The sequence below is a fragment of the Sciurus carolinensis genome, chromosome 18 (genome assembly GCF_902686445.1).
Source record: "Sciurus carolinensis chromosome 18, mSciCar1.2, whole genome shotgun sequence".
NCBI lineage: Eukaryota > Metazoa > Chordata > Mammalia > Rodentia > Sciuridae > Sciurus > Sciurus carolinensis.
The window spans coordinates 29,657,520-29,683,772 of record NC_062230.1 but is presented as its reverse complement, the minus strand read 5'-3'; the positions used below and the strand labels follow the sequence as shown (position 1 = coordinate 29,683,772).

At 64.0% G+C, this 26,253-nt stretch overlaps 1 protein-coding gene across 1 annotated transcript in view; it reads left to right on the top strand.

Annotated features, from left to right (window-relative positions):
- The window catches only part of Abcc1 (ATP binding cassette subfamily C member 1), a 109,787-nt gene that overhangs the window by 78,833 nt on the left and 4,701 nt on the right, over positions 1 to 26,253 (top strand). The window contains exons 15-27 of the mRNA XM_047532782.1: positions 730 to 805; positions 2,202 to 2,328; positions 4,875 to 5,051; positions 6,546 to 6,713; positions 7,440 to 7,623; positions 15,309 to 15,405; positions 17,251 to 17,383; positions 19,393 to 19,600; positions 21,133 to 21,443; positions 22,632 to 22,831; positions 24,110 to 24,236; positions 24,772 to 24,873; positions 25,306 to 25,452. Coding sequence (XP_047388738.1) covers positions 730 to 805; positions 2,202 to 2,328; positions 4,875 to 5,051; positions 6,546 to 6,713; positions 7,440 to 7,623; positions 15,309 to 15,405; positions 17,251 to 17,383; positions 19,393 to 19,600; positions 21,133 to 21,443; positions 22,632 to 22,831; positions 24,110 to 24,236; positions 24,772 to 24,873; positions 25,306 to 25,452 — 2,057 coding nt within the window. The remainder of the gene's footprint in view (positions 1 to 729; positions 806 to 2,201; positions 2,329 to 4,874; positions 5,052 to 6,545; positions 6,714 to 7,439; positions 7,624 to 15,308; positions 15,406 to 17,250; positions 17,384 to 19,392; positions 19,601 to 21,132; positions 21,444 to 22,631; positions 22,832 to 24,109; positions 24,237 to 24,771; positions 24,874 to 25,305; positions 25,453 to 26,253) is intronic.

Genomic DNA, 26,253 nt, shown 5'->3' with positions numbered 1-26,253 from the left:
TCAAGCCCCACCCCGCCCACCTGCGCACCGCCTGCTCCACCTCTGCTTGTTGGAGCTGATTGCCACTGGGGTCCCCGGGAGAATGAGTGACAGGTGTCCCGAAGAGACTGAGTGACAGGTGTCCTGAAGAGACTGAGGACAGGGGTCCCGGGGAGACTGACAGGTGTCCCAGGAGACTGAGGACTGGGGTCCCAGGGAGGATTAGGACAGGTGTCCTGGGGAGATTGACAGGTGTCCTGGGGAGACTGAGGACAGGGGTCCCCAGTAGAGTGAGCAGGCAGTGAGCAGGCGGGTGCTGGGCAGAGGGAGAGGCTGGGGGACTGGGGCTGAGAGCCCACCCTGAGCTTGAGGAGTCCCCGGGTGGGGTGCAGTGCCAGCCACGGTGGTGGAGAGGATGGGCTTGTGTCCCCACTGACCTTGGTGCTGCTCAGAGCTGTCCCGTCCCGCCTTGGACAGCGGGCAGGCGTTCCCTGAGCACAGGGTCACCCCGTGGGCCCCCTGCCCTGTGGGCATCTGGAGGGCATGGCTTCCTGTCCTGGGGGCCTCGCCCTCCCTGAGGCTGCCTCCCGCCTTGTGGGTCACAGCCGGCTCCAGGGCTGCGGGTCCCTGTTCTGTTTGGAAGCGGCTGACGAGGCTAGAGGAGGCCAGCGGCTGGGCCGACCCCTGGGGAGGGAAGGGCGACTGCCGGGGACTCCGTCCCAGCCTGACGCGTGTCTCTGGTGCTTCCAGGCGGGGGGACGAACAGCATCACCGTGAAGAACGCCACGTTCACGTGGGCCAGGGGCGAGCCCGCCACGCTGAACAGGTAAGCCGGGTGGGCGCTGGCGGAGAGCCGTGGGCCGTGGCAAGCGCGGGTCCAGATCCCAGCCCCTCACCAGCTCTGCGACCTGGAGCAGCCTCCGCTTACCCATCTGGAAAACAGGTCCAGCCACCCTGGCTCAGGCTGTCCCGAGGGGCAGGTTAGAGGTGCCCAGCACCGAGGGCTCCTCTGGGGATGAGCACTGGCAGCCTTGCCCGCTGGGCAGCAAAGGGGAAGTCTGGTTTCTAGCTAGCAGCTCCTCTTCCGGGTGTGCTGCGATCCGGGGCCTTCGATGGCTGCTCAGGTCTTTGTCCACCCTCTGCTCTGCCTCCCTCTGGGCTGCTTCACTCTGACTCACCCTGGGTGACAGCAGAGGCCCCCACACTCTGGGGACATCTTCCCGCAGCTGGAGACCTGCCTGCCTCTTACTGGTCCAGAACAGGTCACGTGCCCCTCCCTGAGCCTGTCACTGGCCTGCAGGGCCAAGGTCTGGGGTGACCAGGCTGGTCCAGGGCTGACCACGGCCCAGAAGGGAGCTGTCTTCCTGTCCTCCCAGGGTCCCCCTCCCGCCCAGAGCACTGCCCTTACCTTTCTGCAGCATACCAGCATCAAGGGAGTGGCTCTGTCCCCGTCCCTGTCCCCATCCCTGTCCCCGTCCCTGTCCCCGTCCCTGTCCCTGTCCCCGTCCTCGTCCCTGGGCAACTTGTCAAGTGCCTCTTCTCCTTTCTGACTGGTGACCTTGAGGAGCAGCCTCCTTAGGGAATCTCCAAGCACAGGGCCAAAGGGACCTTTGAAGGGGCCCCGTTCACGCTGTGCCCTTCAGCACTGCCCCTGGCCAGCGATCAGGTGCTGCTGTTCTCTCGCGCCCTTTTGAGAAGAGGGTCTGCCGCTCTTTACCTCATTGAAAACTGGAGGTCGAGGAAGTTCCTCCTCCCGTGCTACTTAAATTCCTCCTCCTCCGCTCGAAACTCCCTCCCGTCCTGCCCCACGGCTGCCCCGTCCTGGGGCCTCGCCCTCCCTGCGTCCCTCCCTCCCAGCAGTCTGGAGCCCTCCTGTTCAGTCCCCTGCTGCCTGGAGACCCCGGACCTTGCTCCACTCGGGCCTTCCCTCTCTAGCCCGTAGGCGTCCTCCAGTCTCACCCTGACATGGCCCGCTCTTCTGCAGCCTGGGTTGCAGTGTCCTGCCTCTGGGGACATCTCTTACCCAGCAGGCTCAGCTCCCTCAGGGCGACAGGCCCCGGGCTCCCTCGCTGCCTCAGCACCTATGGGGCCTTTTGCATCCAGGCACCTGCCCGCACCTGCCCGCACCTGCAGCCCCGGGCGCAGACCTGGCGGGCCCTGGAGGGACGTGGGTGCAGGTGGCCCGGGGCAGCTGGCTGAGCCAGGGCCTGTGGTCATTGCAGCATCTCCTTCTCCATCCCGGAAGGCGCCCTGGTGGCTGTGGTGGGCCAGGTGGGCTGTGGGAAGTCCTCCCTGCTCTCGGCGCTCCTGGCGGAGATGGACAAGGTGGAGGGCCACGTGGCTCTGAAGGTGAGGCCAGGGCTGTGGGCGCGGGGCCGGGGTCCAGGGCCTGCCCTGCGCGTGCGACGGGAGTGGCGGGCCTCCCCGCCACCCCTCTGTCCGGCTCGCTCGCTCTTCCCGCTCTTTCCTGGGCCTCCCGGAGGATGAACTGTGTTCTTTTGTTGCGTTTGGGGAGAGGCTGGTGGGGAAGCAGGAGGGCCCGGAGAGCGGACCCCAGTTCCGAGCCCCCTGCGTGCCAGGCCGTGGATCCTCTGGCCTGAACGACGCCTTGCTGTGCACGGGTTTCAGCAGGAAGCGTAGAGTGTGATAAGGGGAAGGACTGGCCCCTTTTACAAGCCTCCCGTCAGTCTCCAGCTCCCCCCAGCCTCCACGGGCCTTCACACCTCAAGGAAGGAAGTGAGATCCTAGGGGAGGCAGGAGGAGGTGCTGCTCAAGTCCCTGAAGACGGGAGGGCGGCCACCTCCCCTCCCCGCCTCGGGCAGTGCAGCAGGCTGGGCATCACCCACCAGGATCACATCATAGCGCCAGGGAGCAGTCGGGTCCATTCTGACGTGTGACAGGCCTCTCCTGTCCCCAGCGACCCCTCCCCGTCCTCTTCCACTGCAGAGGTCGGAGCGTCCCCTGCTGGTAGAAGGGTGCCTGGCGTTCAGGAGGCACTCAGTCCACGTGCAGCAGACCCTCAGGCTCCCCGGGCCTGCGTCTTCCCTGGTCTGCCCCAGGCCGCTCTGTGCCTTCCCTTCTCTGTGGCTCCCCCTTCTGGAGACACGGCAACCTGGTGAGAGTGACCCTCGGGCTGGCGTCCTCCTCCGAGCCACGTTTCTGAAGGAGCAGTTTTCGGTGGAGTGTTTGTTGGATTCTCGGCCTGCGCTGGAGGAAGGCCGGGCCATGGCCTGTGGACTCAGAGCACTCCGAGCGCTGGACCCCCACGGGAGGGTCCCCGGATCTGAGCCTGGGTTCAGCCTCTCCTGCTGCAGGGACAAGTCCCTTAAGGCTGGACACCTACCTTCCTGCAGGGTGGGCTGCGCCCAGTGGCCTCGCAGGATGTTTGGGGAATACTTGTCCCCAGGCTCCGCCCATCGGGCCCCCTTGGAGATGGATGGCAGACAGAAGCAAAGGCCCTGAGAAGTCCTGCAAGGAGAACCCTGTCCAGCTTCCTTTCTGGGTCTGCCTGCCTCTCCTCCTAGTGCCTGAAAGGGCAGACATCTCGTCATTGTGGGTCCCAGTCAGCTGTGATTTTGAGAAACGCTCTGTCATTGCTTTAAAGTCCCTGTGACGGAGCCAGGTGCGCTCAAGTCGGCAAGGCAGAAAGTCTCGGTGGCGGTAGGCTGCGCTCTGCCTTCTGGCTCTGGTTCGTTAGCAGCGGCTTCCGTAGCAGAGCACGGTGGATGTTTGGGGTCAGATCATGATTCGTGACCGAGACCGGTTGTTTTGCCCTGGGGAGGGAAGTGCTCGAGGCCTAGTCTTGATTTTTTCCAGATGTTTCTCTCGGTGTGCCTTGTGCATACCTTGTCTGAACGGCTTGTGGGTTTTAGGGTCGAGGCCTTCTGACGTCTTTGCCTCTTACAAGTTAGGGTATTGCAGCGGGCACTTCAGTCAGAGAATGTAGGTCAAGGGTCAGAGCCTCTGGTTCCCACGCTCTGCCTTGCCCAAAGGAGTTCCTTTACTTAAGAGCCTTTAGTGGGGGCACCGTGGTGCACACCTGTAATCCCAGAGACTCGGAGGCTGAGGTAGGAGGATCCCAAGTTAGAGGCCAGCCTCAGCAACTTAGCAAAGCCCTAAAAAACTTGGTGAGACCCTGTCTCTAAATAAAAATAAGGGCTGGGGATGTGGTCAGTGGTTGAGCGGCCCTGGGTTCTGGCCCTGGGTTCCACCCCCAGTACCAAAAAACAGCACAAGAATCTTCACGAGTCCCCGTTGCCCTCGTGTGAAGTCAGCGTGGCCTCTGCTCAGTTCTGCCTGTCTTCCCCTCACGCTGTGCATCTGTGTTGCGGCTGTGCTGCTCTCTCTGTGCCCAGCCCCCTCCTGGGCCCTTTGCCTGGGCTGTCCCCCGACTCCGTGCCCCTCAGGACCTCCTCCCGTGACTAACGTACTCTTCACCTTCCTGGCCTCTTAAAATTGTTTTTCCCAATGTTAGCACTTTTGTTACTAAAACACAAAACAAAGGCCCTCCCGGCCCTCGACCTCATGCTGCGCTCCATGCGCACATCCCTGGAGGCAGGAGGGCAGCGGCCCTGCCTAAACCTCCCCAGGCAGCCTCCCCACCTCTGGGGTGAGGCCATGCCTGCCCGCCGAAGGCTGTGGGCACCCCTGATGGGATTCTGGTCCCGGCAGGGCGCCCGCTCTGAGGGCGGAGCTTGTTCAGGGTCAGGGTGGTGGTCAGTGGACACTCGGTGTTCACCTCCGCTGCGTCCTCGGGCAGGTCTGGTGTGACTTGGCGTCCCTCTCGGTGGAGCAGCGTGGGCTGAACCGGAGCCCTCCCCTGGCAGGGGCTGGGCAGGCTGCCGTGGCCACGCCCGTCCACCCATCCGTCCCGCCCTTCTCCCTCTGCCCCGCAGGGCTCCGTGGCCTACGTCCCGCAGCAGGCCTGGATCCAGAACCATTCCCTCCGCGAGAACATCCTCTTCGGGCGTCCGCTGCGCGAGCGCTACTACAAGGCCGTGGTGGAGGCCTGCGCCCTCCTCTCGGACCTGGAGATCCTGCCCAGCGGGGACCGGACGGAGATTGGCGAGAAGGTCAGCATGGCTCGGCACCGGCCCTGGTCACCTGAGGAAGAGCCATGGGGTCCTAGTGGCTCACACGTCAAACCCTGGCTGCTCTGGTCCGCTGACGGAGGCCCCGCTCCAGGCCCCTGGGCCCTCACCGGGGCCAGGGTGAGGCCTCAGCGGCCGCCCCAGGGGAGGCTCCTCTGTGGCCACAGCAGAAGCCCAAGAGAAAGAGAAAAGGGGAAAACCCGTCCCTTGACACACACTGTCCCATCTACCCCCAATGCAAGCCACAGGGAGGACAGGCCACCTCAAGATGATCCGCCGCCTGCAGTGTTCCTTGGCAGGACGCAGGTGGGAGGAGGCGTGGAGGCTGCCCGCGTCCACGGCCTGTCGGGTGGCCCACACCCAGCACTTCTGCAGCAGGCCCACCAGATGGGGCTGAGGCGAGAGGCACAGAGAGGCTGAGTGACTTGCCCCAGGCCCCCAGCCGGGGAGACTTAGGGAGGGCCCTGCGCCCTGGTCTTCCATCACTCCGAAGAGGGCTGTGCTTTGTGCTTCTCACTGACCCAGCTCCCCTGCACCCACACCCCTGCGCCCCAGCCTCCAGCCTCACCAGCCCACTGGCCTGCTCTGGCGCCCCCTGGTGGCTGTCGGTGTGAGTGCAGGGCGGGCTGGGGCCACTGGGTGCACGGAGCTGCCCTGTCCCCAGCAGCGGTTCCTGGCTCTCATTTGGCGAATGAGTTCTTTGAATGGAGGTGAATCTGTGGCTCTTTGGAAAGAAAAAACAAATTCTCGCCAGGGAGCTCTGCTCATCCAGGGCGCGAGAGCCGACGCGAGCGGAAGCAGGAGCGGCCGAGCGGGGTGTGGGTCCGAGGCCCAGGCCTCCTGGCAGCCCTGGGTCCTCTGTCTCCTGCCTCTCGTTCTGCCCCGGGCGACCCCTGACTGCCCCTGTCTAGGGACAAAATCTGGAGGGAGACGTATGCCCAGCTCAGCCTGGGTCCAGTGTCTGCCCTGGACAGGACGCTGGGGCCAGAGGGACCAGCAGAAGGAGCTGATGGCCAGGACCCCTCTCAGTGCACGGAGGTGGTGGGCTTCTCCCAGCACCGGGCTGGGCGGTCACCCAGCGGGTCTCCGCGGCGGCGGCCTAGCCAGGTGTCCTGGCCTCGGCCATCTGTGGCAGTGGGGTGGGCTGCGCTGGCCCTCAGCGGGCGGAGCACAGGCCTGGTCAGCGCCCGATGGAGCCTGTCCGCCCCAGTGGCTGCCCGGTACTGACAGATCAGAGCCAGGCTCGCCAGGGGCTGCGGCCACTGACGGCAAGACGGCAGCCTCGCCGGCAGCGTGGCTGTGTCCCCGGTGCTGCCCACCAGGCGGAGGCCCGGCCTGCCCTCGAGCGCCCTCGCCCCTCCACGGCTGCGGCCTGGGGCTGGACCTGCTGCCCTGTGTCTCACGCGCAGGGCAGCCCGGGCCTGGCTGCGCCCACAGCACCCCAGCAGGTGACCCACCCTCTGCTTTGTCCCCCAGGGCGTAAACCTGTCCGGTGGCCAGAAGCAGCGCGTGAGCCTGGCCCGGGCCGTGTACGGCGACTCCGACATCTACCTCCTCGACGACCCCCTCTCGGCCGTGGACGCGCACGTGGGGAAGCACATCTTTGACAACGTGGTCGGCCCCAAGGGGATGCTGAAGGGCAAGGTGCCTGCTGCGGAGGGGCGGCCAGCAGCGGGTCTGTGGCCGAGTCCCTGTCCTGCCATGGGGCTGTGGCCAGCAGCGGGTCCGTGGCCGAGTCCGTGTCCTGCGGTGGTCCTTGCGTCCACTTGCTTGCTTTCTGACCTGGCCTTGAACACTTTCTCGTGCCCTCTGGGAAGCCTTCCTGAGGCACCGGGTGCACTTCTCTTTATAGGGCCAAGGTTTTGCAGTGGCTTCTGGGAAGCGGGAGGGACAGTGAGGTCTCCAAAAATCAGATGGCCACCTGCAATTGTCCTGGTCAGCTTCCTGCTCCCTCTGGCCTTGGAGGTTCTGTTCCCCCACCTGTAATCCCAGCAGCTCCGGAGGCCGAGGCAGGAGGATCTCGAGTTCAAAGCCAGCCTCAGCAACTTGACGAGGCCGGGAGCAACTCATTGAGACCCTGTCTCTAAATAAAATATAGGAAGGACTGGGATGTGGCTCCGTGGTCGAGCCCCTGGGTTCAGTCCCTAGTACCAAAACGACAGATGCGTAAACAGCAACCCTGTCCCGGCCGAGCCTGGGGCGGGGTCCCCGCTGGCCTTGTTCCCTCGGCACACCCATGCGAGGCCAGGGAGCTTCCCTCACCCGCCTCCCGTCTGCTCTGCTGTCTGGTGACCCCCCTTGGGTCACGGCAGTGCTGGGTCAGACCGTCCCCCCGCACGCGTGCTGACGGCTGGTTTCCGCCTACCCCAGACGCGGCTCCTGGTCACGCACAGCGTCAGCTACCTGCCGCAGGTGGACGTCATCATCGTCATGAGCGGGGGCAAGGTCTCCGAGATGGGCTCCTACCAGGAGCTGCTGGCGCGGGATGGGGCCTTCGCCGAGTTCCTGCGCACCTACGCCAGCGCCGAGCAGGAGCAGGCCGCGGAGGACGACAGTAAGGGCCGGTCCTCGGCTGGGTCCCTGGTGGCCACAGGGGGCAGGAGGGTGGGAGGCGGGTGGGAGGTGGTGGGCCCCCAGGAATCTGGCGGAAGACGCCCCAGCTGGGTGCTGAGTGGAGAGGGGTCCGGTGCTCTGCGGCCAGGCGGGGGTGCAGGCGGACGTAGCTGCCCAGGACACGGCCAGGGCTCCTGCAGAGGAGCCTCGGAGCTTCAGGTCCTCCTGCGAGATGCAGGGCAGTGGGAACCGCTGTCCCTCTGACTGCTGAGGCCCAGAAGAGCCTGTGCCCTGAGGGTCCACGCGCCGGGAGCTGACGCGCTCAGTCGGCGGGCTGGGCGCCCGGCCTGTCCTTCCAGCCCCGCCTGCTTCCCCGCCGACCAGGCTCTGTGGCAGCAGGAACGTGGCCAAGTGCCCAGAGCCGTGGGCCCGCACCGTGCGGGTGCTTCTAAGGCATCCGATGGACAGTAGCTCATACTACTGCCCAGGGAAGGTGACGGTCCCTGGGCTCTGCCGGGTCACAGTGGACCTGCCTGCTCCCAGCCCCTGGCCTGTCCTGTCCCAGCCCTGCAGCAGGCTAGACTCGTGGTCCCTGCAGGTGTCCGGGCTGGGTGGCGTCCAAGGCCGCTCTTCTCTCTTGCCAGTCGGTTCCAAGGTCGGGCTGGTTTGCCCTCTCGGGCGCCTGGGTTCCCTTGGTCCACGGGCATCCGCAGGACCTCTGCTCGCCCTGTCTGTGGCCCGTGTTAACATGGAATGGGAGGACGCACCTGATGCTTTCTCTGTGCCCAGAGGACCACACCGTCAGTGTTGCCCTCTGCTTTCTGCCGCCTGCCCTGCCCCTCCTCAGGAGACTCACAGGCTCCCTGGGCCTCTGGGGCGTGTTCTTTCATACGTGTCCCCAGCAGGTCTCAGTGGACTTTCCAAGGGGCGGCTGCACTGAGCAACTTCTGGGGGCAGGGAATGGACAGCGGGTCTGTGTCGTGCAGGCCCAGCCCCAGGGCCTCTGGACCGCCCAGGAAGGGCTGTGTGCTGCTCATTCGTCCTGCGGGGATTTTCGAAGCACCTGCTGTGTGTCAAGTTCTGGTGTTGTTTTGCGGACTGCTGTAGAAGGCCACAGACGGGTGGCTCACGTAACAGTCTGTGCTGGAGGCTGCAGGGTGTCGGCCGAGGCTTCCTCCTGGGGCCCGAGGGAGCGCGTCCAGGTCTCCCCTGGCCTCCGGGGCTCCGGCACCTCGGCGCCTTCCCTGCTTCCTCCTCGCGGGGCAGTTTCCCGTGTGCCGGGCTCCAGATTTGTGGTTTCACGAGGAAGCCGGGTCCTGGAGGAGGGCCCACCCTGTGTCCATGTGACTGTCCCTGGCTCCTGGCCTCTGCACAGATCCCGTCTCCAAATGCAGCCATGTTCTGAGGTGCCGAGGGTAGGACTTCAAGGGATGACATCAGGGGACATCAGGAGCTCAGAAGCAAAGAGCAGCAGGCTGGGGAGCAGCCTGGTGACTCAGGAGGAGGCAGGGCGGTGACCTGGGTCGGGTGGGAGACGTGGGGAACAGCAAGTGGGGGCCTCAGGACCAGCGCGCGCTCTGAGTGTCTAAGAAACAGGAGGCTGAGGCCGGGCGACCGGAGCGGGTGTGCAGAGCAGCCAGAGGGGTGAGGCAGCAAGGAGGCCGCCGCAGGGCCGCACCCCAGGATTCCGGACTGGGTCTAAATGCAGCGGGGAGCCATGGATTCAGAGGGGAAGCAGCCGCCGGCAGGGCTGGACCTCAGTCTGGTCCACCCAGGGCTCCTGTACAACTCCGCAACTCCAGGGCTTTTTAGTAAGTGTAACGCACCCGGTAAACCCTGTGACCGTTCGTTGCCAGCAGCTATGGCCACGATGGCAGGGCATTTGTGTGACCTCTAAGGAAACCCAAGTCCATCAGCAGCCACTCCTCTGACACCTGGGTGACCTCAGATGTGCTCCCTGTCTCTACAGAGTGGCTTCCTGGCCTTTTCACACCCTGGGAGCTGGAGGGCATGTGCTCTTTCACCAGCATCCAGTCTGTGGGTTCATCTTCTCGTAACTTCATTTCCTTCTCTGGTTGTGTAATATTCCATTCTGTGGGTGGACTGCGGCCGGCCTATCCATTCATCTGTGGACGGTCATTTGGGTGGCTTCTACTTTTTGGCTGTGAAGGAGAATAGCCCTCATGGTTTTGCTGCTACAAACCCTCATGGTTTTGAAAGAAAAGTCGTGTTTTTGACTTTTTGCCTGTGTGACAGCAGCAGTCGCCTCAGCTTCTAAATTCTCTGATGACAGTGACTTTTGACATGTTCTTGCTTTTATGGTTAGGAAGTTCTGCCCTAAGTCTAGCCTCTCTGCTCTCTGTGCAGATTTTTCCATGCCTGTCTCTTAGTCTGGATCGTGGTGACTTCTTAGTCATCGTATCTCACTGACCTGCCCTGTGGGCTTTAGACAAAAATACCCCTCTGCTTTCCAAAAGTACACGTCTGGGTTTAACTGAATCTTCTTCCCAGAATGAGGTTGGTGGGTCTCTTGCTCCTTCCTGCTCCTCCCTTTTTTTGGGGGGAGGGTGTCGTGGGATTCAGCGAGGGGCACTCGACCCCTGAGCCACATCCCCAGCCCTATTTTGTATTTTATTTAGAGACAGGGTCTCACTGAGTTGCTTAGGGCCTCGCTTTTGCTGAGACCAGCTTTGAACTGGAGATCCTCCTGCCTCAGCCTCCCCAGCCCCTGGGATTAGGGTGTGTCATCACCACGGGCTCCTCCTGCGCTTTTACCATCTCACACTGGGTCGGCCGGCCTGTGACCTCTGCTGTTTCCCCGCCCTCCCAGCCTGCAACACCCCGTCCCCCGGAGCAGAAGGTGGCGGGCACCAGTGTCCTCGTCATTCTCTGCACGCCAGTGGGTCACTTGGTGACCAAGTCCTGCCTGGCCCCTCTGGGTTCATTTCCCTGATTTGGCCGCCCAGCCCCCAGCCCCATGGGACGCAGCGCTGTCCTCAGTCTGTGGGCCTAAATCAGACTGGGCGGCCCCTTACCGCCTCCCAGGGGCCCTGTCCGCTCAGCTTTGGCCCCTGCGCCTGCCATCTGGGGTCTGCTGGGGCCACCTCTGCAGCTCCTCCTGGTTGGATCATCAGGTCATTTAGGACCCGCAGGCCGAGGTGGGGTGGGGGCTGGCCGGGAGGTGCTGCCCGTCTTTACGGTGCAGACTCAGCAATGGCTGATGGCTGCTGCTCTGCCTCGCAGCTGCCTTACCTCGGTAGAACGTTGCGTTACTCTATTTTTTTTTTTCGGCTGCACGGAGGAGGGAGCGCGGGCTTCCCGCGTGCCTGGCAGGTGCACCCGGCTGCACCCAGCCCTGGCCCCTTGCTTTCTCCCCCCTCCCCGCAGGGCTGGGGTGGAGCCAGGGCCTCACGCACACTCTGCACTGAGCTGCCCCCACCTCCCTGAGGTCTTTCTCAGGAACCTGAAATCTGGATCAGGGACTCTGGGCAGCAGGGCTCCTGTCTGGAGCCTGCCAGGGGTCACTGCGGGGGTCAGGCCAGCAAAGCGGTTCACAGCCTGCAGGGCCAGGACGGAGCATCACGGCCCAGGGCAGGCCTAGCGGGAGCCCAGAGGCCTGGTGTGCTCCCTGAGGCCAGGGCCTCCGTGCCTCGCCCCTGGCAGAGGGTCGAGTCCCGGCCCAGCTCCTTGCACCTCGTTTCCAGTTTTTTGTCTTTTTCTTTCTGATTTTGAGGTTCCTCTGCTCATCGTGGGCCTTTGGAAACTGCAGGAGATTCGGGAGTCAGTGGGAGGTTGCCGTCCTTCCTCCCTCTGTGTCCACCCCCTGGGGAGCCCCTGGGCTCTGGGCCTGCCCCTTTTCTCGCTCCCTCGCACCCTGCCCGCTCCTGACGCCCAGCAGCCGGGAGCCCCTCCCGGACGGCACATTCCTGTCGGCTGCCCTCCTGGCTCTGCTTCCTCTTCTGACCGTGGAGAACTTCAGGAGCCGAAGCTGGAGGTCCAGGCTGGCCAGGGCAGCCGGTCAGCTCCGTTTTTGGTCAAAAATGAGGTGTCGGCTGTAAAGCAGCTGAGTCGAATTCTTCCCTCAAGGGAGGCCGGCCTTGCTGGCCCTGGTCCAGGCCGAGTTCCAGAACCTTCTTGAGTAAAGCAGCCTTGGCATGAACAGGAGCCCTGGCAGTGCCCGCTCTGAGGGCTGCCAGGCGAACGCAGCCCAGGCTGCTCTCCGCCGTCCAGGCAGGGACGCCTCCTGGCTCAGCTCTCGGGCAGCCGGGGGACGTCCCTGGACTGACAGGTTTCGAGGGCTCAGGTGCCCAGGAAGTGTAGAGTGTCTTCCCGCTCCCTGGCCCTGCTCCGCCTCATTCCTTGAGGCACGTGTGGTGCCCAGCAGCAGGTACCACGTCTCCCAGCACGCTGGCACCCCCTCCCCAGAGACCTAGTCTCAGCATGGCTTGCTGGTCACCTCTGTGTCCCCAGGACTGAGGACAGTGCTGGACAGAGTAGCTCTCAGTCATGTGCTGAGTGAGTGAATGACTGACACCTCAGGCCTGCTCTGGGTGGCCAGCCAAAGGGTCAGAGTTACCTGAACACAGCTGAATGAATGGCTCAGATTCCCAGAAAGCACCAGCTGCTTTTACCCGCCTCTCTCAGGCCGGTTTGGAAACCTGCTTTGTGGAACTAGACGGAGAGGGCCCTGCCCTTGTGGCATTGGGAGGTCAGCTCTGCTTGTTCTGGCCATCCCCTCGTCCACCTGCCCCTCAGGTGTGTATCCTGGGAGCCTCTGTGTGCTGCAGAGCCACCTGGTTTCTGGACCACCATGTGAAATGGTGCCCCTTTCCCAGTTGTTCAGTGCACACCACTTATAACTGCACATGGCTGCTGGGTGCTGGGCATGGTGTCCTGGAGAACTCGCAGTCTGATGGGGAGACAGACACTGGATGGTCAAGGGTGTCGTGGTGGTAAATGCAGCTGCGAGGGAAGCCAGCCGGGGCGGGTCCTGGATTCCGAGCCTCGCCACCTTCTCTTCCCTTTCTCTTGGGTCCTGTGTAGGTGGCCAGCGTAAGGTTGCAAGGGGGCCTGGGCGCGCTCGGGGGCATCGTCCGCCCTCTGAGCACAAGGCTGCGGGCTGGTGCTGGCCTCCAGCTGCCACACCCGTCCCCTCCGCTCTATCTTTCTCTTTCCCTCTGGGGTCTGGTCTGCTGGCTTCGCGGGCACCCCGGGGGAAGGGGCTGGTCGTGGGTGTCGCCCTTGCCAGCGATCACTCGGCTCATGTGGGAGAGGGAAACCGAGGCACAGGTCGGGAGGCCTTGCCTCCTTTCAGAGGAGACCGTCCTGCTGACCCCTCGGGCACCTCGGGGGGACTCGGCGGCGCCCTTGGGTCCCTAACACTCCCTTGGGTCTTGTGCCTTCCAGGCAGCAAAGTGGTGGACCTGGAGGAAGGAGGTCAGTGGGCCTGCGGCTGGCGGGGCTTGCGGGCTGCCCGAGGCTGCGCGGGTGGACCGGGGGGCGCTCACTACCGCCAGGCTTGGCAGGGGGCAGGGGGCGCCTGCCGCTCCAAGCTCCTGCGTATGGCCCGGACCTGGCCGCGCTTTCTTGTCTCGTGGGTCACGTTTGCCAGGACCCGAGGAGACCACGCGGCATGGCTGGCGCCCCGTGGGTGGGCAGCGGGGCAGCGGTTGAGGGTGCCAGCCTGCGTCCAGGGCAGGGCAGGAGGTGACCCTCAGTGACAGAGCGGGCTGGTGCTGTTGGGTGGCCGCAGGGGTGGCGGGCTGTGCTGCCTAGCAGAGCCCTGGACCAGGCTGGACCCCTCCTCGCGGCAGCCCTGTGGGCGAGGTCGGGAGGGCGGAGGACAGCGGTAACAACCCAACGGCCAGGCTGCACATGGGCCCGGGGACCCGCAGAGCTGGAGGACCTGCAGGGACAGGTCACCTGGGGATCCGTGTCCTGCAGCCGCCCAGCAGCTCAGGGGCCTGGCGCTCGGACTTCCTGCTGGCAGCTCCTGGCCAGCCCTCCTCCTCGGCCCTCGGGCCTCCCTCTCGCCGTGTGCAGTGTTCCAGCCGCCCCCGTGGTTCCGCCTCCCCGGTGGAGCAGGCCGGCAGCTGCGGAGGCCACCGTGGGGAGCCCGAGCAGGGGCCGGAAGGAAGGCGCGGCTGAGCGGGCGGCAGGGTGCTCCCCAAGCGAGTGCCTGCGAGTGTCCGCGGCCCCTCCTGCTGGCAGGAAGGCGCTTACAGTGGCCCGGCTCCCAGCGCCCTGCACGTGCCTGCACCGCTGCGTGGGCGGTCCTGCCTGGGGTGACCCTTCTCCCTGCGTGGTGTGTCTGTTTCGTTTTGGGTGTTGTCGTTTAGTTAGAAAAACAAAACTGACAGTCGGATTGTCTGAGCCTTTGATTCTGGTCCCAGCTGTGGCTAGAGTTGCCTGTCGCCTGGACACAGCACAGGTGCCACAGTGGCCTCTTGCACGGAGCTCCGACGGTGCCCAGGCCATGCCTGAGCCTGGCCAGCACCCCTCGCCTGCTTTCCAGGGTGGGGCCTGCTGCTCCTCCAGTTTTGCAGATGTGCTAGTTTGGGCACAGAGAGGTCTCTCACCTCCTCCAGGTGCACAGCCAGGAGCTGAGAGCAGGTCCCTTCATCCCCGTTACCTGACTGCCCTGGAGCTCAGAGTCCGTGGGGCCCCGCCGGACCCAGGAGCAGGGGCAGCTCTTCATTTATAAACGCCCCCGGTGGTGTATCCGTAGCCAGGGTCGACAGCCCTGTGTCCTGGAGACGAGCGCTCCCCAGCCCCTTCCTCTTTCCTTCCTGCCGGCTCTGTGGCTCCCTGTGGCCGCCCTCCAGCCTGGTTCGTGCATTCTGTGTTTGTTCATGTGCCAGCAAGTTCCTGGGGTCGCGCTGGCCAGACTGCTGGCCGCATACGTGTCCCCAGCGGTGACCTCTCTCCTGGGTCGCTCCCCTGCTCTCCGAGGCCAGCCCTGGAATGGGTCACATTCACAGTGAGCCATCGCGGTGCCCGGGTGGTTCCTGAAGCTGGATGGCTTCTCCCGGCACTGGGCAGAGGTCCGGCTGCCGTGCCCCAGAGTGGCCTTGGCCGTTGGTGACACGCTGAAATGCTCCCTCCTCACCGGGGCAAAGCCCTGCCCTGGAGCCCGGGGCCTCCCCATGACCTGGCCACCAAAGGGGTGACTCCCAGCACTGCCGGGGCCTCTGCCCGGTGGCTGGCGCCCCGGTCACGCTGGTTGGTTGTTCTGAGCATCCCCTGCCTTGGGCGCTTGGGCACCGGGGCTCTGCCCTCCCCGGGTGGCTCCTGCCGCCACCTGCTGGCTGAACCTGGCTGGGCCGGGCCGGGTCTCACCATGCTGCCACACAGGGGCCAGCTGGAGCCCAGGGCACTCAGCCGAGCGGCCTTCCAGGGCGCGGCAGAGCCGACCCTGCCCCAGGGACCTGGCCCAGGTGGGCCTCCTGCCCTCGCAGGGCAGCTGCCAGGCGATGCCAGGATTGGGTCATCTGTCCGCAGCACCCCAAAGCGGCCTGAAGCGCTGCCTGTCTTGGGCCTTCCCCAGCTCCTCAGGCCCCCGCTGTGCCCAGCTCCTCAGGCCCCCGCTGTGCCCAGCTCCTCAGGTCCCTGCTGTGCCCAGCTCCCCAGGTCCCTGCTGTGCCCAGCTCCTCAGGCCCCCGCTGTGCCCTTCTCCTCTCTCCCCAGGGCTGACAGGCCTCGCTGGCCCCGGGGGTCCCGGGAAGGAGGCGAAGCACATGGAGAACGGCGTCCTGGTGACCGCGGCGGGGAAGCCGCTGCAGAGGTGAGCTGGGCGGGCCGTCCGGGCTTCCCAGGCCCCGCACGCGGAGCTGCCTGCCCCTGAGGGAGGAGGGACAAGGGCCCGCTGCCCTGCCTGGCCGCCCAGGAGGCCCGCAGCTCCCTGGGACCTTGCTTTCCCACGTGGAGGCCTCCGCACAGCCTGCCACCCTTCCTGCCGGGCAGCACTGCTCTCAGGGCCCCGTGGTGGAACCGCTGTCCCCGCGTCTGACGTTGCAGTTCCCTCCTCGGCACTCGGCGTGGGTCTTGGCTCAGGTCCCTCGGAGCAGCCCGGAACATTCCCGCTTTGCCAGCCAGCATCTCATTAAAAGCAGGTGGCTGGCCACAGCTGTGTTAGGGTCCAGAGGAACCAGGCGCCACACGGTGCTGCAGGGACTGCTGAACGGGAGGTAGTGACCGTCATCTCCCCTCGCGTGGGTGAGCGGAGCAGAGCTGCCCCTAAGTCACACAGCTGGAGAGAAGCTGAACTTGAACTTGACCTCGGTCCCGGGGTGATGTACTATGTAGCGTGTCAGCCATACTGGACGAGAGGGTGGTGGAGCCGCGGTTGATCTAGAGTGGGCTGAGGATGGTGAGCCAGCATGGTGCTGGCCCGGGTGGGTACGCAGTGGTGCTTGGCTGTGGTCACCTCCGTAGCTTAAGTTCAAGTTCCGGACTCCAGCTCGGGCCTGAGGCTGGGAGTCTGGAGCCCCTCTGTCCAAGCAGCGTGGGCTTGTGAGGTCCTAGGTCACACAGCAGAGGCCCCAGGTCCCCACCCTAAGGCTGGCTCCTGCCACCCGTGGGCCCAGAGTGGGCCCGGTCCTTCCTCTGCTTCTGCCAAGCGCCCGCTTGGGCTTTTGAGTTGGGGGCCGACCACCTGCTTGAGCTTGGCCAGAGGCTGGTGGGCAAGGGGAGAGTCCCACCTCACACCCGGTCCAGGCGGGAGGCGCTGGAGACGCCCAGCCCTGGGGCCTCTAGCCAGGGACCCGTTCTGGGCTCGGGAGACTCCTGAGGGCGATGAGCAGGAGCGGGAGGACGGAAGCCTCCGCTGCCCACCAGTGCTGACTTTGGCCCAGCCCCTCGAATTTCCTACCAGTAGCTGGACCTTTTCAGCTTTTCCTGAACAGAGTGATAAAACCTGCCAACACAGTCCTGAGTTCACGGGCACCTGGTGGCCGGAACGGAGAGGCCGGCTCCTGGGGACGCTGCTCTTGGCTGCCCTTCGCTCCTGTTCCTGCCCCCAGGCCCTGCAGGCCCGTGGTGGCCAGGCTGTGGCAAAGGGTCCGCGAGGCTTCTGGAGAGCAGGCCCGGGACAGGAGGCCTGTGGGGCCGAAGGGAGGCCGCGGGAAGGGCTGCCATGGCAACTGTGGACAGCTCGAGCTCCACGCCCCGACCTCCCGTCACCCAGAGCAGCTGGGAGAAGACCAGTGTCCCTGTCCACTTTCTGTTGCTCCAACTCGGTGCCACAGATGGGGAATCGGGAAGAGGGCAGTTTGGCCCACGGTGGTGGTCAAGGCCAAGCGTGGTGTCCACTGGCGGCCTTGCTGTTGGCAGAGTCCCCAGGCACTGCAGAGCTGACACACGGAGACGCAGGGTGCTCAGGGAGGCCCGGCCAGAGCAACTTAGGGCAGACCCGCCAGAAGTGACCTGTCCACTGCAGGGACAGGTGACTCCGTCCACCAGGGCAGAGGCCACCTCTCACTTCCTGTCCCTGAGGACCGTAACGTGGGCAGTGGCCTGAGGAGCTTGCGTGCACCCCGTCGTTCACCTGTGCGCCGGAATGTCCTGTCCTGGCCACCCACCGCTCAGCCCGGTGCTGGCCCGAGGTGAAGGTCCGTGTCTTGCTCTGCAGGCAGCTGAGCAGCTCCTCCTCCCGCAGCGGGGACGTGAGCCGGCAGCAGGCCAGCACCGCCGAGCTGCAGCAGGCCGGCGCCAAGGAGGAGACCTGGAAGCTGGTGGAGGCAGACAAGGCCCAGACGGGGCAGGTGGGTCGGCGCCGGGCACTGCCGGGTGCCAAGGCCAGGGGGGTGAAGTGACGGGGCCAGGCCACAGCCGCGGCAGGGTGGAGCCGGGGTGGCGCCCCGCGGAGGCTCTGCTAGCTCCGGCCTCCGGGCTCCGCCTGGGGTGCAGAGGTGGCTGCGGGCTGCGCCAGGTCCAGGGTGAGAAGGTGGACGGGCCACTCAGAAGAGCGTTTCCATTCTCCCCCGTCTCCCCCTCGCGATGGCGTCAGTGAGGAGCCCACGCTGGCCTCGGGTGCGCCCGTGTTCAGCGTCTGGTGACCCCAGCCTCCGCCAGGAGGAGAGTGGGTTTCGGGCCCGTGGTCTTCTGTGTTCTTTTTGAAGAGAGCGTCTGTTTGGGCAGGGGTCCGTAGCTCTCCACCCGGGTGGGGACCCGAAGTTCATTTTCTTCCTTTCTGTCTTTTTTTTTTTTTTGGGGGGGGGAGTACCAGGGATTGAACTTGGGCCCTTAGCCACTGAGCCACGTCCCCAGCCCTTTTTATTTTTTATTTTGAGACGGGGCCTCGCTAAGTTGCTTAGGGCCTCACTGAGTTGCTGAGGCTGGCCTCAAACTTGCAATCCTCCTGCCTCAGCCTCCCAAGCCGCTGACTTTACTTTCAGAAATAAATGTGGTCAAGAGAGGACCTGGGGTGCAGCTTGGTGGAAGAGCACACGCTTAGGGTGTGCAGGCCCTGGGTCCATCCTCAGCACCCCAAAAATAATAAGTAAAAAAAATAAGTTCATGGTCGAAACCAAAGCCCCCGGGAAAGGCAGGAGGGGACCAGCTGGGTGGGCCGTCCTCAGAGCCCCTGGGTGTAGCCGAGTCCCCGGGCACCCTCCGCCCGGCCTCTCCTCTCTGGCCGTTGCGGCCAGGCCGTGGCCAGACTCCTACCTCCAGAGTGCAATCTTAGACCACAGAGGTCAGCTGGGAAGGAGGCCGCGGGCACTGTGTCCTCCTCACAGTCAGCCTGAGGGCGGGGCCGGCTCACAGGCCCGGCCGCCTCGACCCACTGCCCCCGAGGAAGGGGTCCCAAACCCTGGCCGCGGGCGAGGTACCGTGGCAGAGCGAAGGGACGGAAGGGGAGTCAAGGACGCAGTCCTTCCGCATGGGGCCCGTGACCGTCCGCCAGCGGCAGTCGTGTGGTCCGTGGCCCCCGGTGGCTGAAGGGACGCAGGCCCCCCAGCAGAGGGCCCTGGTGTTGGCGGCACCGCGCCTCCGCCCCCGGACTCCACAGGAAATGCAGAGCGAGGCCGCCCCACGTGCCCCGTGGAGCCCAGTGCGTGCCCAGCAGGGGAAACCCACAGCCTGGTGCTGGTGTGCAGGGCAAGTGCCGTGGTGGGCGGGCCCCGCTGTGGGAGGGAGGTAACACTTGGTTGCTAGGCAACATGTCGCACCTTCCCATTTGCCTAGAACTCTGACGGTCCTGGAATAAGATCAGAGTCCTGCCTAGGAGCTCCCGGGCCACCTGCTCCTGTCTCATCTGGTTCCTCGCTGGCCTACACGGTCCTCCTTTCAGCCACCCTTTCCTCCTTTCAGTCCCTCAGGCACGCCACGCCCCCTCATACCTCAGGGCCTTTGCACATGCTGATCCCTCTACCTGGATTCCCTCTTTTCCATTTTTTGGTGGTGCTGGGGATTGAGCTCAGGGCCTCATGCATGCTAGTCAAGCACCCTACCACCGAGCTACACCCCCAGGCCTTGGTCGATTTTTAAACGTCACTTCCTCAGAGAAACCCTCCCCGTGCCTCCCCACCCTGGCTTAGGCCAAGATGCCTGGCTTTATGCTCGCGTGGAACCCCGGGTCCACTGCAGCCCTGCTGAAGAAGAGTCCTCTGGGTGACTCTTCATGGGCAGCCGGCCGGAGGCTCCTCCGGGGCAGAGGCCTCGAGGGCAGGGTGCTAGAGGTGGGCAGAGGAGGGCAGGCGGCTGCTTGGGCCGTGGCGCTGACCTGCGTGGCTGTGGCTGGGTGTGTCCGGCTGCCCCCTCGCGTCCCCAGGTGAAGCTGTCCGTGTACTGGGACTACATGAAGGCCATCGGGCTCTTCCTGTCCTTCCTGAGCATCTTCCTCTTCCTGTGCAACCACGTGTCCGCCCTGGCTTCCAACTACTGGCTCAGTCTCTGGACGGACGACCCCATTGTCAACGGGACCCAGGAGCACACCAACGTCCGGCTGAGCGTCTACGGGGCCCTGGGCATCTCTCAAGGTGGGTGCCCCCCAGCGTGGAGCCCCCATCGCCGTGGGTCTGCTCACAGTGCGTCCCCACGCCCGTAGGGGCGTAGGGCCCCCGGCCGGGCAGACCCAGGTGGACAGACCCTGTCCCCTAGACCCTCCCTGGCCAGGTGAGCTGAAGGCGTCCTGTGGCCTGGGAGGTGAGGCCCGTCCGCCCGCCTCACAGGGGGGCAGGTGGAGAGCCCAGGCCACCGTCGGGGGCTTCCGCCAGGTCTCCCCTGTGTTCTGATGGGGGTGTCCACACGGACAGTGCCGGACGGCCTCTGGAGACGGCTCTGGTCGTCACTGCAGGCCAGGGTGTTCAGTAAATAGCCTACTGTGCGCAGGCCAGTGTCCTGCCCCAGGTCAGCAGCGAGCTGTGGAGGAGCCCTGCCGGGCCCTCCCAGCACCCCCGTGGGGTCTCCAACCACCCAGGGCCGCTCGGGGCTGAGGGACAGCGCTGACCAGGTGCCTGGCTCCGTGCTCCCCGCCTTTCGTCTGTGAACTTCCTGTCCTCGCAGCAGCCCCATGATTAGGAGCTCCTGTCTTCCCCATTTCAGAGATGCAGAAATGAGGCCCAGAGAGGTTAAGTGAGTTGTCCAAAGTCACGCAGCTAATGCAGGGCAGAGCTGGCGCTGAGCTCACACTCTCAATCACCGTGCAGCGCGTGAGCTGGTGTTGACGGGCTCGTACGACTGTTCACACACGTGTCCGTCATCGGTGACTCGTTCATGTGCATAGAAACGTGGTGCTAACACGCGAGCACTTCTGACCTGCCGGCAGTTCCAGGTGGGGTCCCCATTGTGCAGACGAGGAGCCTTAGGTGTAGAGAGGCTCAGGGACTTGTGGGAGGGGTCCCCAGGCCGGCACGTGCCCAGCATGCACCCTACTCAGATTGCTGGCAGGAGCCGCCAGGCTCTCCTGCTTCCTAGGAAATGGCTTCGGGAAAAGCCGTCAGTAGAAAAGCAGATGTGATGCCTTCGGTTTTTCAACCCATAATCTCCCCTTCCCTGGCCAGCAGGGCAAAGGACTGTGGCCTCCAAATCATAATCGAGAGGTTAGAGAACAGAGAGGGTGTGGTGCTTGCCTGGGCTCACACAGCAGCTGAGTCTGCTTCCCAGCATGGAAACCACAGGCCACAGGTGCTACTGCAGTTCCTGCTGGTTACGGCCGAGCTGCTCTCCAGTGGTCAGCCGCACTCCCAGGGCCCGAGAGCCGCCTGCAGCTGGCGGCACCCTTGCTGGGCGGCACAGAGGGAGGACTTGTGTCCCTGGAGGAGCACCGGCCCTGGGACGGTGGCGAGCAGGTGGAGGATTGGCCTCGGTCCCAGCCCCACCGCTTCTCCCCTGCAGAGCACCCCAGGGCAGAGGAGTGCTCCTCTGGGTCTCCCTGTTCTCATCGTAGAGACGAGAGACTTGCCCCTAGTTGCTGTCAAAGTCAGCGCAGGTGCCGGGCGCAGAGCCGCGGTGACCCGGCCGCGGCCCCTCCCCGCCCTGGCGCCTCACCCCCCCCCCGCCCGCCCCGCAGGCATCACCGTGTTCGGCTACTCCATGACCGTGTCCATCGGGGGCATCTTCGCCTCGCGCCGCCTGCACCTGGATCTGCTGCACAACGTCCTGCGGTCGCCCATGAGCTTCTTCGAGCGCACGCCCAGCGGGAACCTGGTGAACCGCTTCTCCAAGGAGCTGGACACGGTGGACTCCATGATCCCGCAGGTCATCAAGATGTTCATGGGCTCGCTGTTCAACGTCATCGGCGCCTGCATCATCATCCTGCTGGCCACGCCCATCGCCGCCGTCATCATCCCGCCCCTGGGCCTCATCTACTTCTTCGTGCAGGTGAGAGCGGGGCCTGACGCGGGGCCTGACGCGGGGCAGCCACCCGAGGGCTCCTTCCGTCCCGCGGCGGGGCTGAGCCTTTGCCTGCAGGGCCTCGGTCTCCCACACCTAAGTGAATCGTTCCTAGCTTGCAGTGACCAAATGCCCATTCCAGTAAGTTCAGGGCTGACGTGGGCACTCCAGGAGTGTGTCGATATCCCGGTTTCTGTTTCTTCTCCTCGTCCTTCTCTTCCTAGAAGACTCCCATTCTTAATCGGTCTCATGGTCCAGGATGGGTGCTGGTGTTCCAGCCATCACAACTATGTTTCAGACAATGAGATCAACTTTAGGGGAACAGGACAAAGGAGCAGATGACTGCCGAGTCAGCAGGACCATTTACATACACCTACTGTTCAAGAACTTAGTCACATGACCACTGTTCTGTGCAAGGGAGGCAGGGACGTGCTGGTTTTAGCTGGGCGTGTTACAGTTCCCAGCAGAAATGCCCCTCTGTCAGCCGGGATTGCTGAGCCGAGGAGGTGTCGCGTTCCCGGTTGACAGACGAGCATGTTGAGGCTCAGAGAAGAGAAGCGTCTTGCCCAGGGGGTGGAGCTGAGCGTGTGAACCACCGGTTCTGTCTGGTTCCCAAGCCTGTGTCCTTACTTGTCCCAGAGCACTGACTGCAGCAGGGGGGCGCTGCTCACGGGACGGTAGGACGCTGGCCGAGTGTCCACCCACACGGCTCTGTGGCTCCGACCCCGTCACCTGGGTGATTGGGGGGCACTCGCCAGGACGGGCTCGGAGGGAGGCCCTTCCCGGCCCCGCACCCTGCGCCTCCTGAGCTGGAGCAGCTTCGCCTCAGAATCGTAGCCGCTGCCCAAATCCGTCCTCGTCCCGGCCGGGAGACTTTCCAAAGGCCCCGAGGCAGCACCAGCCACCCAAACGCGGTCTCGGAGGTAGCGCAGGACCTGCCGAGGGCGGCCCTGGGCACGCCGGGTGGAGGAGCGTTGGGTCAGCCTCGAGGGGTGGCCTGGGTGCCGGGCCGTCCTCGCACCGCTCCGTCGTCAGCCGGGGGCTGCAGCCCATGGGGTGCTGGGCACCCTGAGGGCGCTGTGCTCCTCTGGGAGGTCCTGGCCACGTCCCGCCGTTGCCCGCCTGGCCCTGGGGGGCGGCCCGGCGCCGACCCGTCTCCTCTCCTTCCGCGCCCAGAGGTTCTACGTGGCCTCCTCCCGGCAGCTGAAGCGCCTCGAGTCGGTCAGCCGCTCCCCCGTCTACTCGCACTTCAACGAGACCTTGCTGGGGGTCAGCGTGATCCGGGCCTTTGAGGAGCAGGAGCGGTTCATCCACCAGAGTGACCTGAAGGTGGACGAGAACCAGAAGGCCTACTACCCCAGCATCGTGGCCAACAGGTGCCCGCGGGAGGGCGGGCGGTGCTGGTGCCTCCTCCCGGGCCTGAGTGTCTTGGTGCACCTTGCAGAACGCTGGGGAGACTGGGGAGGGCAGGTCGTAGTGCCCGTCCCGAGCGCAGGGAGCCAGGTCAGTGTTCAGTGCCCCGGGGCGTGGCCACGCGGGACAGCGTTCCCCTGGAGCCCCCGGAGCAGTCCAGCTGCGCTCCCGTGACCCCGCTCCCCGGCAGGCAGACTGCTGCGGGGTATCTCTGCACATCGTCCCAGGTGAGGGGCCTCGCTCGCTCCTGAGGGAGGTGTGTCTCGAGCAGCTGGCACACACTAAGCTGAACCACATCAAAATGCCATGCTGCAGATCAGAAGCGAATGGCATCAATCAGATTCTTTGCTGAAGGCAGACAAGTGTCTGATGTATCCATAAAATAGCCTCCTCGTCCATTTTCACCCTGACAGCCTGAGAGGTGGCCTGGAGGTGACCCAGAACCAACCATGGGCCTGCTTGACACAGTAGAGAACTGGGTGGAGGGAACGTAGGTAACTTCCCTCGCAGAATTTTTAGGGAGTTTGTCAGAATCTGGCTTCGTCTATGGGATGATGCCACACGCAAGGGTCAGTCACACAGATCATATGGACTGTGGTGGAAAAAAGGTCCTACAACACCATCTCCCTAAAGAAATGCAAAACACTTTCCGTTTTAAAACGTGAAAGTAGTATTTCTCATGCTGTGTGATATCTTCTGAGTTAGATTTGAGCACACAAAGCATCTGTTTGTGTTTTTAAAAGGTAAAACATCCTGGAATCGGGATGAGTCTGGGAACACACTAGGGACATTGAAAAGTGGTAGCTCTTTTCTGGATCCGTCTCCTGCCCAGAGACCTCGTTTAAACCAGATCTGCCTCTCACAGCTGATGACTTCTTGGGACCGAGGAATGTCTAGGGCAGCATGTTTTATGCACGCGTGTATTTTAAAGACTTCCTAAGAAAAAGCCGGTTCATGATATTTAGGCGAGCGTGTGACATTTCGGGAAACGTGGCTTCTGGGGAACGCTATTTTAATCCCTGGCTTGCCAGGCTAATGCAGAGTTACTGACAGGACGCCCCGGGCGCCTTCTCCCGGGGGCCAGGCCGCACGTGTGATGAGCAGAACGCGATGGCCCTTCTCCAGAACTGTCAGGGGGTTATTTCAGTTAGCACGTGGGCTCCCCTCTGCCCTCGCTGGCCAGAAGCCAGGTCCCTGACACGCTGACGTGTGTGTCCGCCTGCCTGCCTGTCTCTCTGCAGGTGGCTGGCTGTGAGGCTGGAGTGTGTGGGCAACTGCATCGTCCTTTTTGCCTCCCTGTTCGCGGTCATCTCCCGGCACAGCCTCAGCGCTGGCCTGGTGGGCCTCTCGGTGTCCTACTCGTTGCAGGTAAGGGGGGTGCTTTGCCTGGGTGGTCACAGCCTCCTCACGGGGGGTTTCAGGTTCCTGGGCCTTCGCTTCAGGTTCCCGGGGGGAGGAGAGGAAAGGGGCTGAGTGTAATTTGAGAAGCGGGTACAGAGCCTGGTGACCGACCACAGGAAAGGGATCTGGCGTGTGGCCAGGATTCTCTGTCAGCCAATAAAATTCCTCGATGGCTTGAGGGGACGCGTTCGTTACAAGGGAAGATGGTTTGGAGACTACGCGCATTCCTCCAAGTGCTGCTTTGGCTGCATCTCGTGACTTCTGACACTGTGTTTTCATCGTCATCGAGTCGAGGTGTTCTCTAACTTCCTCTCTGATCGCTCGAACAGCTCAGGGGTCATTTTGAAGACTGTGGTACTTGAGAGATGTGTGGCAAGTCGGGGCGGTGGCTGTGTGTGTTCCTGCGCTCCTCGTATCTGGAATATTTCACCGCTCATGACGGCTTCACAGAAGTGAAAGGGCGCGGCTTCTGCCAGAAACCCCGCCTGCCTTCCTCCCGCAGGTCACCACGTACTTGAACTGGCTGGTCCGGATGTCGTCCGAAATGGAGACCAACATCGTGGCAGTGGAGAGACTCAAGGAGTACTCGGAAACCGAGAAGGAGGTACAGCCAGGCCTGACCCCACCCCTTGGCCTCGGTGCTGTGTGCACTCTGCCCGAGGGGGAGGGGAGCTGGACCCCCACCAGGTGGAAGTCCATCCTGTACTTGTCCCAGCTCTGTGAACACCTTCCGCTACTCTCGGGAGAAGACCACTCCCTCGTCGGTTCAACCTGTAAATGTGCACACCTACTGTGTGCTCCGGGTCGCAGGAGACCTCTGTGAACAAGCAGGGGCAGAGCCCGTGCTCACAGCGGGGTGGGCCGTCAGCACTCAGCAGGAGACGGGAGCAGGGCGGGCACAGGAGACACGGGCCAGGAGGGGCCACACTGACCTCAGGTCTGTGGAGGCGAGGGAGCCGGCCCAGCGGAGCCCGTGGCACGAGCGGACTCGAGATTCCTCACTGTCCCCTTCCGTCCCGCCCCCCTGTGAGCGAAGGCTCCCTGGCAAATCCCGGAGACGGCGCCACCCAGCACCTGGCCCCACGAGGGCCGAGTGGAGTTCCGGGACTACGGGCTGCGGTACCGAGAGGACCTGGACTTGGTTCTCAAGCACATCAACGTCACCATCCACGGGGGAGAGAAGGTGGGTGTGCGCCGTGCCCCCGCCTGTTCACGGCTGGCACCGGCCGAGGCCAGCTGCACGTGACCGGCCCTGTCATCTTCTGGTCACAGCCCAGTGCCGAGGCACAGGGCTGGGTGGTGGGGCTCGTGGAAATGAAGGCAGTTCAGTGTGCCCAGCAGGTGGCATCTGGGACCCCAAAGATCAAACGAGAACTGCAGGTATGTTTGGGGGGAAATAAGATCTGACATTTTGTATAAAAACTCACTTCCTGCTTTGCTACAGTGTCAGACTGTCCGCCAGCTCGGCCCCTGCCACAGGCCCGGCTCTTTCTAAGCCAGACACAGTCCCACGTTCACTTGCTCCCCGGCCCGACCGCGGGCCCCGCTGGCCCCGTAAGGCGTTGGTTGGAGTTGCTGTCGTGGGAGTGAGATGACGTCACGGTTACTACTGGGGACGGCTGGAGGGACGTGTGAAGCTGGGATTCTAAAACCTTCCTTCGGTTCCAAGCTATTCCCGGAGGACACCCCTGCCTGAGAGCCTTGGGGCTTCCTCAGAAATCAGGCCACGGGTCTTCCTGGCCATCGGCGCTTCTGCCCATGGGGATTTGTTGAGCCGTCCCCGCCCTGGGCCTCCCAGTTTCCCACGAGCCGATTTCCCGGCCTCATGAGCAGGGAGGGCAGGCAGGCGGGATCCTGGTGGGAACCGTTAGGCGCTGGCTGCCTCGGGACGTGGCTGTCGGGGCAGAGGGAGCCCAGGTGGCCCCATAGCCAGGAGCCGCATCCCCCCAAGGGAGACGGGGTACAGGATACCAGACGGGTGCAG